General features: G+C 42.3%; 1 protein-coding gene across 1 annotated transcript in view; it reads left to right on the top strand.

Annotated features, from left to right (window-relative positions):
• Positions 1-909: 909 nt before the first annotated feature.
• LOC104961605 (vesicle-fusing ATPase) overlaps positions 910-14,686 on the top strand; it is a 24,484-nt gene continuing 10,707 nt past the window's right edge. The window contains exons 1-13 of the mRNA XM_010789930.1: positions 910-1,134; positions 1,492-1,599; positions 1,808-1,883; positions 2,615-2,770; positions 5,346-5,545; positions 7,211-7,376; positions 7,542-7,616; positions 8,143-8,330; positions 9,394-9,489; positions 10,139-10,295; positions 10,439-10,572; positions 11,200-11,266; positions 11,375-11,454. Coding sequence (XP_010788232.1) covers positions 910-1,134; positions 1,492-1,599; positions 1,808-1,883; positions 2,615-2,770; positions 5,346-5,545; positions 7,211-7,376; positions 7,542-7,616; positions 8,143-8,330; positions 9,394-9,489; positions 10,139-10,295; positions 10,439-10,572; positions 11,200-11,266; positions 11,375-11,454 — 1,728 coding nt within the window. The remainder of the gene's footprint in view (positions 1,135-1,491; positions 1,600-1,807; positions 1,884-2,614; positions 2,771-5,345; positions 5,546-7,210; positions 7,377-7,541; positions 7,617-8,142; positions 8,331-9,393; positions 9,490-10,138; positions 10,296-10,438; positions 10,573-11,199; positions 11,267-11,374; positions 11,455-14,686) is intronic.

Here is a 14,686-nt window from a genome sequence, read left to right as displayed (position 1 = left end):
CATGGGAGAAACCTCAGGGAGAGCAACAGAGGAGGGATCCCTCTCCCAGGACGGACAGACGTGCAATAGATGCCGTTTGTAAATCGAAGAGATAATATATTTGCAACATAGGTAGTCCAAATGTTTGGAAATGCATGTGTGTATAATAGGAAGATAAATCCACGAGGATATCCATCCAGGACTTATGATCCAGGACCACAGCAATAGGCAAAGCCGCGACTCAAGATCCAGGGCTCGCGATCCAGGGCTCGCGATCCAGGACACAGGACCGCAGCAACAGGATCATCCATGACTCCGGATCCCGGTGTATATAGACACCAAAAAGAAAGAAATTTGGGGAAGCTGGGTTAATCGGAACATGAGAATACACAGGTATAGACAGAGAGAAGGAAGAAGTAAGGTTTCCCCCGACAAACTAAGCCTATATCAGCAAAACTAGGGGCTGAATCTAATCAGCCCTAACTATAAGCTTTATCAAAAAGGAAGGTCTTAAGCGCACTCTTAAAAATGGATAGGGTGTCTGCCGCCCGAACACAAACTGGAAGCTGATTCCACAAATGTGGAGCTTGATAAGAAAAGGCTCTGGCTCCCATTGTACTTTTAGAGACTCTAGGAACAACCAACAACCCTGCATTCTTGGAACGCAATGCCCTTTTTGTTTTCCGACCCTTAAACTCTACTCTATGCAACTCATTCCGGCAGGAACAATTCTTCATATATATGTCAGACGTTAGTCCTTCAGTTTATTTCTGTTCCCCCAAGTGGCCATAAAAAGAAATGAATGCGGCTCAAATTTCAATTCGACAGTGGGAGAAAGGAAGATGTATTCTCATGAAAACCTAAAGGAAAAAACATGTTGTGAATTGCTAGCCTCTGAAGAGGAATAATTAACCTTCAGTAATATTGTAAATGTGGTTGTTTTATAATACAAAACTCACCATCCATTGTGTTTTTCATCCCTTTATAGTAACAAACTACAAGTTTGACAAGTCCAAACATTGTATAAGCACCATGACGGTGGAAATTGACTTCCTGCAGAAGAAGAGTGTGGACAGCAACCCCTACGACTCTGACAACATGGCCTGCGAGTTCATCCAGCACTTCAACAGCCAGGCCTTCAGCGTCGGCCAGCAGGTGCCGGGGGCTTGGAGGGGATAATAATGTGCCATCTGAATATTCATTAAAACCAGACATGCTCCCATATTTGGGAATTACTGACGACCGTTTTGTCGCTGTCAGAATGACTTTACGATTACACAAGAATGAAAAAAACAGAATGTGATGTTTGTTATCAGCAAAAACACAAACATGCTTAACAAGACCAGCCAAATGAATTGCTTCAAATGCTTGGGTTTTATTTATTTACTTAATGTCCCAATACAATAGGACAACTTTGTTCCCTTTGTTTGGATTAATTCAAAGTTTTTGTTTTGTCTTTATCTCGTATGGACTCTAAATGTTGTTGTTTTCTCTCTGTTCTTTATCTTCCAGCTGGTGTTTAGTTTCTGTGATAAGCTGTTTGGCTTGCTGATAAAGGATATTGAGGCCATGGACCCCAGCATCCTGAGAGGAGAGAATGAGTCTGGCAAGAAACCAAAGGTATCTGGAGAACAAAGCGTCTTTTTCCCATGATGTTCATGATATTATTTACCTAAATACATAGTATTACTAATGTACACAATTTAAACCCCATGTAGTGAATTTATAAGTGTTTCAACTGGATGTGACTCTTTTTTGTGTATATGTATAGGTTACTGCTCATTGTCCTTTTCCCACATGATAATCCTCCTTCTTTTCTCTTCCCTAGATAGAGATAGGTTTGTTGCTAGGAAACAGTCAGGTGATTTTTGAGAAGTCAGAGACCTCATCCATTACCCTGGTTGGTAAGTATCAACAAAATATCTTTTAAACACTTGAAATGTTCTTTCATCATCTTCCAGGAAATTGTTTGTGATTGTCCATTATTCTTTTATAGTTTCTTCACAGGTTGAATTAATAAATAACATAGAATAAATAGGCAAAACTTAACCAAATAAACAAATACTTTTTAACAATACTCAGAAACTCTCAACAGTCAAATGTATAAATCTTTGAATCTTTAGTGGTTCTAACCTTCATCTTACATCCTGTGCAAATGTTAAATACAGCCACTAAAGCTGACATTAAATTAGAAGATGGTGCCTTTCTGAAATCCCTGCAAACCTCACACTTATTTATGAACTAGAAAAGTGTATTTTTAAATTTACCGGCTGTAGGGCGATTTCCCACAATATCACAAGGGGGCGCCCTCTGCTCTTTTTTCCTCTTACATTTTGTCGAAGTGGCTCAATATACAAGTCTACCTGATGGGCAGTTCACCTTCATATCAATGTTTAATATTGAAAAAGGTTCTGTCTTTATAAATATAACAACAATCTATTCAAAGGTATAACCTTGAACTTACCTTGTTTAGAGACAAAGTTCCTAACCTAACCCGATCTCAGCGAACAATCCTTTTGGCACTCATAACAACAACAGTTCATTTAAAGACAAAATGCAATTTCAATCAGAGAACATAGGGCTTTCTAGTTGATCATAAGTTGATCATTTATTTTCTTTTGTGTCACCCCTTCAGGTAAAGCCAAGACCCGAGGGTCCCGCCAGGCCATCATCAGCCCAGATTGGAACTTTGAGAAGATGGGCATTGGCGGCCTCGACAGAGAGTTTTCTGACATCTTCCGCCGAGCCTTCGCCTCCAGGGTCTTCCCTTCGGACATAGTAGAACAGATGGGTGAGTTTCCCTCGTTTCTCTCTAACCAGCCATCACTTATTTATTTATTTGTGCCTGTTCTTCCTCATTTCAAAGTCGGGATGGAAGGCAGATGGTGATTTTACAAGATTGTCCATTTTAAAATGAATAAAATACATAAAAATAAAATATAATATATTTTATAAATATAAGAATGTGCAATAAAAAGATCAAATAAGATATATAAACTTGACAAATTAAAATAATAATAAAAAGGGATGATAATAATTGGGGTTGTGTATTGGCAAAAGTCTTTTGATAGGATAGGTCTTACTATTCAATATGTTGCGATACTATAAGCAAGGCAAAATATAGCTATTCAAAAACATTATCTAATTTTAGGAAAGCTGGCATAGTATAAAGAACACGCCCGTATATGCATAACATTTGAGTCAAGTTTTTTCATTTTTTTTTGCAATACAGTGGAATCTGTGTTCTGAGTCTCTGCAATACCCAACATAAAAAAACAATGCAAAATCAAACATTATTCATTAAAATCAATACATTATTTTTGAGAATTGATGTAGTCTCACAAAACATAATATATATTTCCAAACAGGTAAGAGGACAAATGTGTATTTATAATTGTGGGTTACCTTTCACGTACAAAACTAATGTATAATTGATATGGCTATTACCTCATCATGCTTTTTTTAACAGCTGCAAGGAGCAGAAAACCACACAATAGTTAAGTTGTGAGAAACACTTGTGTCTCTTCTCTGTCTTTCAGCATTCACAAGATTAGTTGTACCTGCCAACAAAATAATCGCTGTTTTCAGTTATTATATTTAGCTTGTGGTTAATCCTTACACCAATATTATGACAAACCAAACTATGAATTATTATTTTGACGAATGAATGTTTACCCGAATCAGTGAAACTCAACAATCGACAATAGGCAGATTGTTGTGACTCGACCATAAATAAAACCCTGCCGGTGATCCCTGCTCATACTCATTAATAGATCTTTGACAGCTGTCAGATTACCGCGGTGATTCACTTTGCAAAGTCCATCAGGTACTCTTCTTTGTGACTCATACACACACAAAAAAAACCTCCTTTCCCACACATACAATCACATCTGTTCTAATCCTCACTCCTAAGGTCTTGTGAAAACCTGTTGTAAAGACCTCTGAGCTTGGCAAACACACACACTACTTAAATCTGGTGCACATACGCACAGTGCCCGGGGCCTGTGGCAGCGTCCAGCAGTGTGTGAGCTGACCTTTAGCCGCCCGCTTGTGTGCAGCAGTCGGCCTTTGGCTGTGGCCAGCTGGCTGCTGTAATGAGATGGCATGCCCTGATAGAGCATCCAGCTAAAGGTAAAGCTGTAATTGGCGGGCGGGGGGGAGCGGGTGCTGACGGAGAGGTGGCGTGCGTGTGTGTGTACGCTGCACATTTTGCGTGTGTGGCGAAGCAAAAGTTTTGAAAGTTTCACCTTGTCTCCCCTTTGCTCCCTAGAGAGGTGAAGCAGACAGACAGAAGCTTCAGTGCTTTCTCTCCCAAACACAGCCACATAACCTTTACCCCACCTCCACCTGTCTGTCAGCCTGCCTGCTTCTCCTTCAGCAGGCCCAAATGGCAGCTCAGATGGTTATCTGGGGCCTCGCAATTAGTCTGGGCTAAATGTCATTAATGCAGGTGCAAAAGGCCATTACAAGACCTACACTGTGAAGTTGTTTGAGTGGAGAGTTTGCAGTCTCCATACTTGATCTTTATGGAGGTTGAATTAAAAAAATAAGCCAGTAGTGATGAGAATGACTGGAGTAACTCTCCAGATTATGCTACCCTGTATTAAAATCATGGTCTGGACTCTTAATGTGACAACTCTTTATTAGGGCCAAGTAATCTTCAACTACAATTTGGCTTCCAATAAAGCCAATACAAAATTTGGATTTAAATGTTTTAGTTTCTTTATTTTATGATATATGTCTTGATTTAATTGGTTCTCATCACTCACTGCTGAAGGGGGTATGGATCGGTTACGGTGGATAATGCAAATATTTCTTTGGTCATGTCCATTTGTCAACCCATGGAAAGGACAGGGGCATTTAGTCTCCGAGATTCTGGAGGTTGAATCTAAAGAAATTGTTTTTCACTTTATTGAACCTTGAACATTTTCAATAAAGTGATCAATCAAAGCGACACATCACTTTTTGAAGATTTTAATAGCAACAATTTAAAAAAAGAGAAAAGAAATGTAGAGGAAGCCTTATCCACATAATCAATTATTTCACCTCAATGTAGGAAGTTATTTCCATTGTAGTACTTCAAAAGGCGAAGGGGATAAATACTGGGGAAAATTAGATTGTTATAATCATCTAGACTTAAAAAAATGTCTCCTAGTTTTTACGTCCAAGCTGTACCAGTGACTTTCTTTTTATCCCTTCGAGCTGTTATGTTCCAGCACGGGCTTGACCTACAGTAGCAAAGGTTTGAGCTATATAGCTAGTAGAAACATGTTCTGTGTAAGTATAACAAAATGAACAGCCTGTTCTCAGTTTGACGTATGTGTGTGTGTGTGTGTGTGTGTGTGTCTCTCTCTCTCTCTCTCCAGGCTGTAAGCATGTGAAGGGTATCCTGCTGTACGGACCCCCAGGCTGCGGCAAAACCCTGATGGCACGACAGATTGGCAACATGCTTAAGGCCCGGGAGCCGAAGATTGTCAACGGCCCCGAGATCCTGAACAAGTACGTTGGAGAGTCTGAAGCCAACGTCAGGAAGCTGTTTGCAGACGCAGAGGACGAACAGAAGAGGGTGAGGAGGAGGACACATTATAGTATATACTCTCATGCACAAAATAATAGATGAACCCAAATTGCAAAAAACTACAATGTGATGAAGTTTTAATCCAAAGCAATTTACAATAAGCTCAGCTTTCAACTAGCCAACCCACCTTCAGTGCTACTGCACTGGCTTCATATAAGTCAAATCTTTCAAACTGTTACATACAGAAATGAAAAGTGTATTTAGTTATTTAACCAAGGTGCATTCAAAACAGCCGGGTTTCTCCGTCTGCAGTAGTAGATTTTACATTCTGCTGTCCTAATATCAAACATGAGCTTTTTCTAGCATTTTCAAGCCAGGATAGCAAACAAGTAATGTTTACACCTCCAGGATATGTTAGCCAGACAAGCTCAGCTGGCTTTGACCACATTTGTGGTCAGACTTCGGAAAAGACAGAATGAGTTGAGTGTACAGAGACAAAACAATGTGGGCCCAGGAATGAGCCCTGTTGTAGGACAAGCCATGAGAGCGAATTAGTGTACAGAGACAAGAAGAAGCGGACCCAGGACGGAGCCCTGAGGCACCCCAGTAATGAGTTTGACACATACCCTTGGAACAGTATTCTCTCTTCATCCTTATGAAACACAGATAAGCATTGCTATCTAAACAAAAAAAACTAATTTCTCCAGGAGTGGAAAGATCTGCCATTTAGCCAGACATAGTTGTAATAACTTTGGTAAAATTCTCGTGTGTTTCTGTGTGTGTGTTTTGTAAAGAGGGGTGGCAGTTTTGTACTGAAACACAGCAGTGACGGGGAGACACTCACTCGTCACCACTTAATGAGGGGCTGGGCTGTCTTTGACCCCCTATTAGACCTAGCTACAGACACAGACACACACTCACACACACCATCCAGTGTGTAATTAGGACAGCTCCACACCTGCTTTAAATGCTACGGCTGAGACTGACAGGTCTGTAGATGGAGGGATAACCCCCCACCCTGCTGCTCTCTCAATTCTTCCATATGTGTCTCTGCTGAGGGTCACTGTGGATTCTCAGGTCAGGATGCAAGATACCAAACCAAAGCTAGTCATTGAAAAAGTTGGCTGTTTAAAAAACATATCTGCATTTGTAAGGAGAGCCAGTAGATGGTTTTATGTGTTTTCTGTTTCTGTTATTCTACCTTTGCTTTAGTTGAATTGTAACTAAACACTTAAATGTTATTTAATTGAATTGCCGAAACGTTTTTGGAATTCAATGGATTTTTACTAACACAGAAGTAATTGTCACATTACTCAAATCCTCAGAATTTATTGTATTATAATAACTTCACAAGGTCATGTGAAATCTCCTTTGCAAAATGTATTTTAGCTACCAAATTGTCTAGTTAAATGTAAGGACACTGCTGTGGTACTAAACTCTCAGGCTCTCCTATTTTCGAAAAACGGAAATGTATTTCTTTATATATATTTTCTAATATATATTCTTATTTTTCTGTATCTTTCAACTCCTTTATATTGTTATGCACCAAAACACCATGCCATTCTCCTTGCATGTGTAAACCTCCTAGGAAATAACACTTCTTGATTTGGAAATTATTTAAAAATATAATTTGTCAGAATATTAGGCAAACACACCAATTATGACCTTGAAAAGCAAAATAAAATCATTTTCACTCCTCTCTTTGCTGCACAGCTCGGAGCGAACAGTGGCCTTCACATCATCATATTTGATGAGATTGATGCAATCTGCAAACAGCGTGGCAGCATGGCAGGCAGCACAGGCGTCCACGACACCGTGGTCAACCAGCTGCTTTCTAAGATAGACGGAGTGGAGCAGCTCAACAATATCCTGGTCATAGGTGATAAATAAACACACACGCTCTCAACTCCTCTTCCACAAAGTAACACACTTATAGACTCACAGGTGTCATTTCTGAACATCTGCACTCTATTCATCTCACTCATTGATCAGTTTCTTCTGCTTTCCCACCTTTCCACTAACTGTTCATCTGTCCCTCCCTCAGGTATGACCAACAGGCCTGACCTGATAGATGACGCCTTGTTGAGACCTGGAAGACTGGAGGTGAAGATGGAGATTGGTAAGAAGTGAAGAGAGCACTGATAAGCTTTCACTCTTTGATGTTTAATCCATTCTTAGCAGACTTGAAACAGGAATAAAAAAGTTAAAATTATTGACAACATGAACGTTTTTACAATGGCACATCAGGGCCAATCGTTGCTAATAAAAATAATAATATGGATTATGGGTTTGGGATACATTTTTAAGATTAAACTTGTATATTTATGAAAAAGATTAAATTAGTGGAAATGCAGAAAAAATTACCAAATTCTCTGTATCTTTCTGGGTTAAGGTATCACATCTTTTTATTCCTTCACACGGCGCTTCACTTTGCAAAGCTTGATAAACCTCATCACACCACAGATGCCACTGTTTGCTGTGTATTATGTCTGCAATGGATGATCTAGTCATAGAATACTTTGCAATTGGATTTAACAATAAGCAAATACTCATGATTTATGTCCAACCAGTTTGAGTTGACACATAATAATTCTGCTTTTTGTTGTTGAAGCTGTAAGTCCCCCATTTCCTGTCTCTTCTTCCAGGATTACCTGATGAAAAGGGCCGCGTTCAGATCCTCCAAATCCACACGGCGAGGATGCGTCAGAATGATCTGCTGTCCGCTGATGTTGACGTTAAGGAGCTGGCGGTGGAGACCAAGAACTACAGCGGTGCCGAGCTGGAGGGCCTGGTCCGGGCCGCACAGTCCACGGCCATGAACAGACACATCAAGGTCAGAGTCCTCCGGGGACATTAAGTACTTTACTGCACACAGTTATTCCAGAGTCCATGTCCATTAACTTTCAATGATTGCCACAGAACAGTTATATGGGTAAGTACTATCAATTACTCTGGCTGGCTATTTTATGAATATTCTATAAGAAATCTTTTTAAGATATCTGAAAAAAGTCAAGAAAGTTCCCATCAGAAGATATTCATATTTAACATAGGAGCAGCATATCTTTGAGTTTTAGAAGCCACATGCTCTGAATAGGAATAATAATAAAACATTACATAATAAAACATAACAAGTAACACCATTCCTAAAGGGGGTTAACAGAAGAAAAAAGAGAATTGATTAAAATAAGTGCATATACTGTGAATTCAAATCACATCATAAGAGGCAGCAAATAGCAAGAACATGTAGGCAAGGAACAGCAGAATATCTACAAGATAGAAAGAAAGAAAGTAATAGTAAGTTACAGGAAATGCTAAATAAATACATTTTAAGAATGTCTGCAAAGCTTGAGTTAGAAAAGGCTGAGCTGTCATGGTAAACTGCTCGGAATATTGTTGAAAGCAATCAGAGGAGTAATGCCATGTGTGTTTGTAAGGTGCATGAATGGTAAACTGTTGTATAGTACCAGTATAACTAGCCACCCAGGTATGTGTATGTCTGTGTCCTCACTTAAGTGTTTTATCAGGTGCATAGGCTCAAATCTACACAGATAAGGTGAATTTCTCATCTGTTAAGTGTTCCTCCCTCCACACAAACACACGGCGCAGCAGATATTAGAGGGTGTTGATAAATGACAGACAAGGGCCTTACACATGTCTGAAGGCCGTGACGCTTCTCTTCACTCCTCCAAACACTTTTTCTTCCCTCCCTCCTCCTCTCGCTCTGACCTTTCTGCTCTGAGGGAGTACATTGTCTCCTGACACATTGTGCAATCTAAATGTGCAATGCTTTATGTAATGGATTTCATTAGCGAGGGCCGTGGAGTTCATCCAGGAATGAAAGTAACTCATTATCAGCTGTCGCTCAACTTGTGTTATGTTTGTGTGGTTTGTTGCAGGCCAGTGCCACAGTGGAGGTGAACCTGGAGACAGCAGAGAAGCTGCAGGTCAGCAGATCGGACTTCCTGGGCTCTCTGAATAACGACATCAAACCTGTAAGTTGCTTTGCATCACTATCTCGATTTCTTTCAAATACGTTTGATAAAAAAGAGAAGGATACACAGTATAATCTACATCCTAATGATATAAATAACCCAATATACAAAACAATTGACTATCCCAACATTTTACCATCCTCCCTCTGTCCTAGGGACAAACATTTTAAATGAATCCTGATTTTGAGGGCATTCAAGAACTTTGTGAGAGTTTTATACAAGCGGGTAATAAAATAAAACATATATTCATCCGGACACCCTGCCTGAAAACGCTCCTCTTAAAAGAACACGGTACTTTGTGAAACTGCACAGAAAGGTATTTTCATTGGACTCCAAAAAAAGTGATTGGCTTTATTATTCACCCGTTCTAAGTCATTTGGCTAAATGTTACCATGACGTTTCAAATTCGGCCTCAACTCTTGTTCAATAAAGATGTTGAGTATTTCACTGATTATCTGATCAGCAAAACAAAAATGTAATGGATTTTAAATATTTAAAATAACATTATGAGTACAGTTAGTCTGGCTCTATTTCCTGTGTTAAAGACCTTCCTATTGGACTTTAATAGAAGGTGAAGGAAAATAAATGTCCTTTTTATTTAACCTCAGACACTCAAAGAAAAGCTCTATCTTTCTGTTCCCCTGTCCAGGCGTTTGGTACCAATCAAGAGGACTACGCCAGCTACATCATGAACGGAATCATCCGATGGGGCGACCCGGTGTCGGCGGTGCTGGAGGACGGGGAGCTGCTGGTGCAGCAGACCAAGAACAGCGAGCGCACTCCGCTGGTGTCTGTGCTGCTGGAGGGTAGGGCTCCAAGTGATGACCTCATGTATACAGTATACAACAGAGAACACATCATTAACTCTCTTAAAGGCTGTTATATTTCAAGTTTAGCCACTTTTTGTATTACCATAAACAGCTGATGTTTGATTGATGCTCGCCCTCAGGCCCGCCTAACAGTGGGAAAACAGCGCTGGCTGCTAAGATCGCTGAAGAATCCCAGTTCCCCTTCATCAAGATCTGCTCCCCCGACACAATGATCGGACACTCTGAGATCGCCAAATGCCAGGCCATCAAAAAGGTAAAAATTGACAACTTAAAACATTTAATAAGAAGCATTTTAATATAGAAAACACAAGACAAAGTCTGGATGCCTATTCTGATTAACATTGATAATATACTCAGTGTAACAAACTGGGATTCATGTTGAAGCTGTTTGTTGTTTGTCTCTTCTTTTGTTTTCTCTGTGCGATCTAGCTGTGTGTAATTTATTAATTCTGCTTTGATCTTAAAGGTGGGGTAGTTCCTTCACTTCAGAAACACTTTTTGTTATATTCCATGGAATGCTCTGAACATCCCGATAGCAATGAATACATTAAATGCTTTGACAATAAATACATAGAAAAATCTCATCTGTGGAAGCCGTGGCGCTGTAAAAAGCACGACCAATCATTTTAGCCGGCCCGGCTAAAATAACTGGATGGCCTACCTGCCTGTCAGCCTTCCATCTGTGCACAAACTTATCTCGTGCCCTCATTGGTCATGTGCACGTTCGTGTGTGTTGAGCGGGCTCTTGTAAGGAAGTCTGAAGGAAGGGGCAGAATTTCTTTCGGCTGCGTACTTTCAAATTCTAGCGCACTCAAGCTGGTTTCTCCATTCTTACCTACCCTACCTTTAAACTGTTTTCAATTTGTATTCCCTGTGATAGATATTTGAAGATGCCTACAAGTCCCAGCTGAGCTGTGTGGTTGTGGATGACATTGAGCGTTTGTTGGGTAAGACACCAATCAGAGTCACTGTACAACAAGGCAACGCACACCAAACGTTTTTTATTTGAATCGATACTTAACTGTGAATCTAACATGTCTCATCATTGTCTTTAGACTACGTCCCAATTGGCCCTCGTTTCTCCAACCTGGTGTTACAAGCTCTACTGGTGCTGCTGAAGAAAACTCCTCCAAAGGTAACACACTCCTTGTTGTGATATTTATTTGTTGCATGCACACTGTTAGATGCTAGACCTGAGGTGGCAGAGAGAGGGCAGCAGATCTTCTGGATGCCAGCGCAGAGTGTTGAGAGGAATTGTTGGAGGTCTTTGGCTGCGACTGGCATGTGTGTGAGCGCCTGTGTGTGTGAGTGTACGGTTATTAAGCGAGTGTTTTGCTCGGGGCCTGTTGTGCTCACAGTGAATGGTGGTGGTAGAGACCCATTTCTCATAGTTCCTTTGCTTGTAGTTAGTGTCTGTTGTTGATGGGTTTGTGAATGAGAGTATAGCCCACTATATGGCTGCATGTGCATGAGAAGTGGCGCGGGGCCGGCTGCTGAATGCTGGCTGCAGTGCTCCTCTGGGGTTGTAAAGCCCTGAGCCCAGCGGGGTGCCTGGGGCCGGGGGAGGCCAGGGGGACAGGGAGGAGAAAGGGCTCTGTGAGAGAGCCAGGACCTGGCAGCACCGCCGCCTGTGTGGCACCTCATCTGCATGCAGCATCACAACCCCCCACGCCATGGGGGGGCAGCCGGCAGCCATAATCCCCCTGTCTACTCGCCACTGCTCTGCCTCTCGTCCCTCGCCGTCTTCCCCTGGTCCTTCTCCAACTTGTCGGCTTAGTGCAGCCACATTTTCCGTCGCTACTCTTCTTTCTTCGCCGCTGTACTGTTGTCTCCCGTTGTGTTTGTGCTCTGTCCTCTCCTGTCTCATGTTATTTTCTATTCTCTGTGCTCTTGTTGTGGCTTAAGGCCATGTACACTGTCAACCTTCATCCCCAAATCAGTAACCTGACGCTCTAGATGGTTTGTTACACAGAACCATCTGAGGAGCCTTCATAGGGAACTATCCAAACCTTTGGAAAAGAGCAGAGTATATCAAAAACAATGCTTGGCTGGTGATTGGATGAACCCTCCGTCAATCAAACCCTTGGAGCCACAAACATAATTCAACAATAACCTTTTTCCAAAGGAAGAACTATTCTAGGGTTCTGGTTTAACCGCACCAAAGCTAATATAAATTAATTAAATCAGGTTTTAAAATTGTTTGACTGATAGAGATCATGCAATGTTATTTTTATTGATTGTTATGAACCTGTCTGAGGACCACAGATGGAAATTAGCTATTAGCTATAATCTGGCATATTGCATCTCTTCTCTTTGCTGAATTAATGTTTTTGCTATTTCATGGTCCTCTATAAATAAAATAATAAACTTTTTGGAGCCAGAAGCCATGATATTTTTTATTTAGGATGAGCCAATACCCATACATTCTTGCCTTTTTATTCCTGGTCTTCCGACTCTTAAGAAGACGCAGGTCTGATCTGAACAGTTGAACGGATTGAGTACTGAATAACGTCCTGAGCTCCTGTCTGCTTCTCTTTTTTTCAGGGCACGTAAGCTGCTGTCATCGGCACCACAAGGTCGGAAGACGTCCTGCAGGAAATCGGAGATCGCTTGAATGCGCTTTTCAGCCCACACTCCATTCCCAACATCTCGCAGGGGGGAGCCCAAGCCTTGGGCGTCCGAAGGCCCCTGGATGGTAACACCACCTACACTCGCTGAAACCTGAAAAACACCGCCAATTCAACACTGACATGCCATGTGATTGCCTCCTCTTACCACACCATCCCCAGGCCCCCTATTTACCTACAAACACTGCCACCACTTCCCTTTGAGTAAAGGCTGCTTCACATCGTTTGTGCCTTCGTCTCACATCCCCTATCACTCGCTGCCCTTGGCCCCTTTTCCATGTTTGATCTCCCCTATGCCCTGACCTGTTTTAAGTTCCTGCTAGCTGTGACCCCCTCTTTTCTCAGACTTCCCTACACCACGAGGCTCCCACTAGCCCATCGACAATGAACCTCCCTTTCACATCCATGCTCTCTCCTTTCTCCTCGCTCCCCCTCCCTCAGCCTGCTAGGGCAGCTTTCAGGATGCGGAGCCGCGAGCCGCCGACTGCCCCAACACGGGTGAAGGCACACCCTCTGCTGGCTCGGCCGTCCAACGCTGCTCCCATGGCCTGCACTTGACCCATGTCCATACACGGTCGCACCCGCACACCCATCACTATCGTTTTGCCCTTTCACCCTTTCTTAGCCCCACGACAGACAGCGAATGACCCACTCCTGATGTCGAGTCCCTTCCTTAAACGGTCTGCTCCACCCCTTTGGGATCCCGGAGGAACTTCTCCAACCTCACCTCTTTGTCGTTCATTGTCCTCCAGCTTTCGAGTACTGTACACTCGCCTTTGGCTCCAACCGCGTACCCGTCCTTGCTCCTCACGCTCCATGCTTCCTCCTTTTTCCCATGGCTTGTCATACAATCGTCCCACTGTACTACATTCCATGTGTCTTTCCACAGAATTGCTCTCGGCTCTTTCCTCCCCCTCACCTTTCTCTAACGCCAACTACGATTAAGTCACCCTCTCTTTTCCTCACCCTACTGAATGAATTCCTCTGAAGCCTTACACCTGCATCTACTCTCCCCACTTCACCTGCTCCTCCTTCATGATGAGCTGACTTCCCTCTTGATCTCTCCTGACACACCTACCTGCTACATATCGACACTCCCATGACGCCTCAGCCTGTACCTCCGTGTTTTGTTGCTGGATAGCGCCTGTTGTAGGGGCTAAACTAAGATGGTGGACAGGGGTTAAATTTTACTCCACTATCTGCATTCGTAACATCTTTACTGGCTAACAGATTTCTTATGCTGCTTGTTATTGCTCGTCCGCTTCATCCTGCACGGAGGGGTCTAACTCGATCGCTGACGGTCAGTAGGACTGCTCAGTGCTAAGCAAACCGGTTTTTAGACCGTACTTGTCCGATGGCCAAACGTTGGTCTTGCGCCAAATTTACTTTTCCGTACATTTCTTCACTTGCTTCCAATCTCGCCACGTGACCACATTTGGGCCCCTGGAGTCTTCTTCTCTCGCGGCCTCGTTTTTTACATTTCTCCCACGCGTTTTATGACACCTCCTAACCGGGTCAGGGACAGCCGGTAAGCTTTTCACTGCGCGCTCCACAATACGGGCTACGGGCTCGTCTTGGCACTCTCTAACGATCCTCCGCGTTCTCGCTTTTCCGCGTTCTTGATTCCCGGTTCTTTCGGGGATGCGGAACATAAGTCCCATGCCCAAATTCATTGCGGGAGAAAACATTACTTTAGTGAAAGCCATTAGTCCAATCTGCTATTCTATTTCCAAATCCACT

The sequence above is a fragment of the Notothenia coriiceps genome, unplaced genomic scaffold (genome assembly GCF_000735185.1).
Source record: "Notothenia coriiceps isolate Sejong01 unplaced genomic scaffold, NC01 NC01_scaffold00033462, whole genome shotgun sequence".
NCBI lineage: Eukaryota > Metazoa > Chordata > Actinopteri > Perciformes > Nototheniidae > Notothenia > Notothenia coriiceps.
This window is presented reverse-complemented; position numbering and strand designations above follow the sequence as displayed.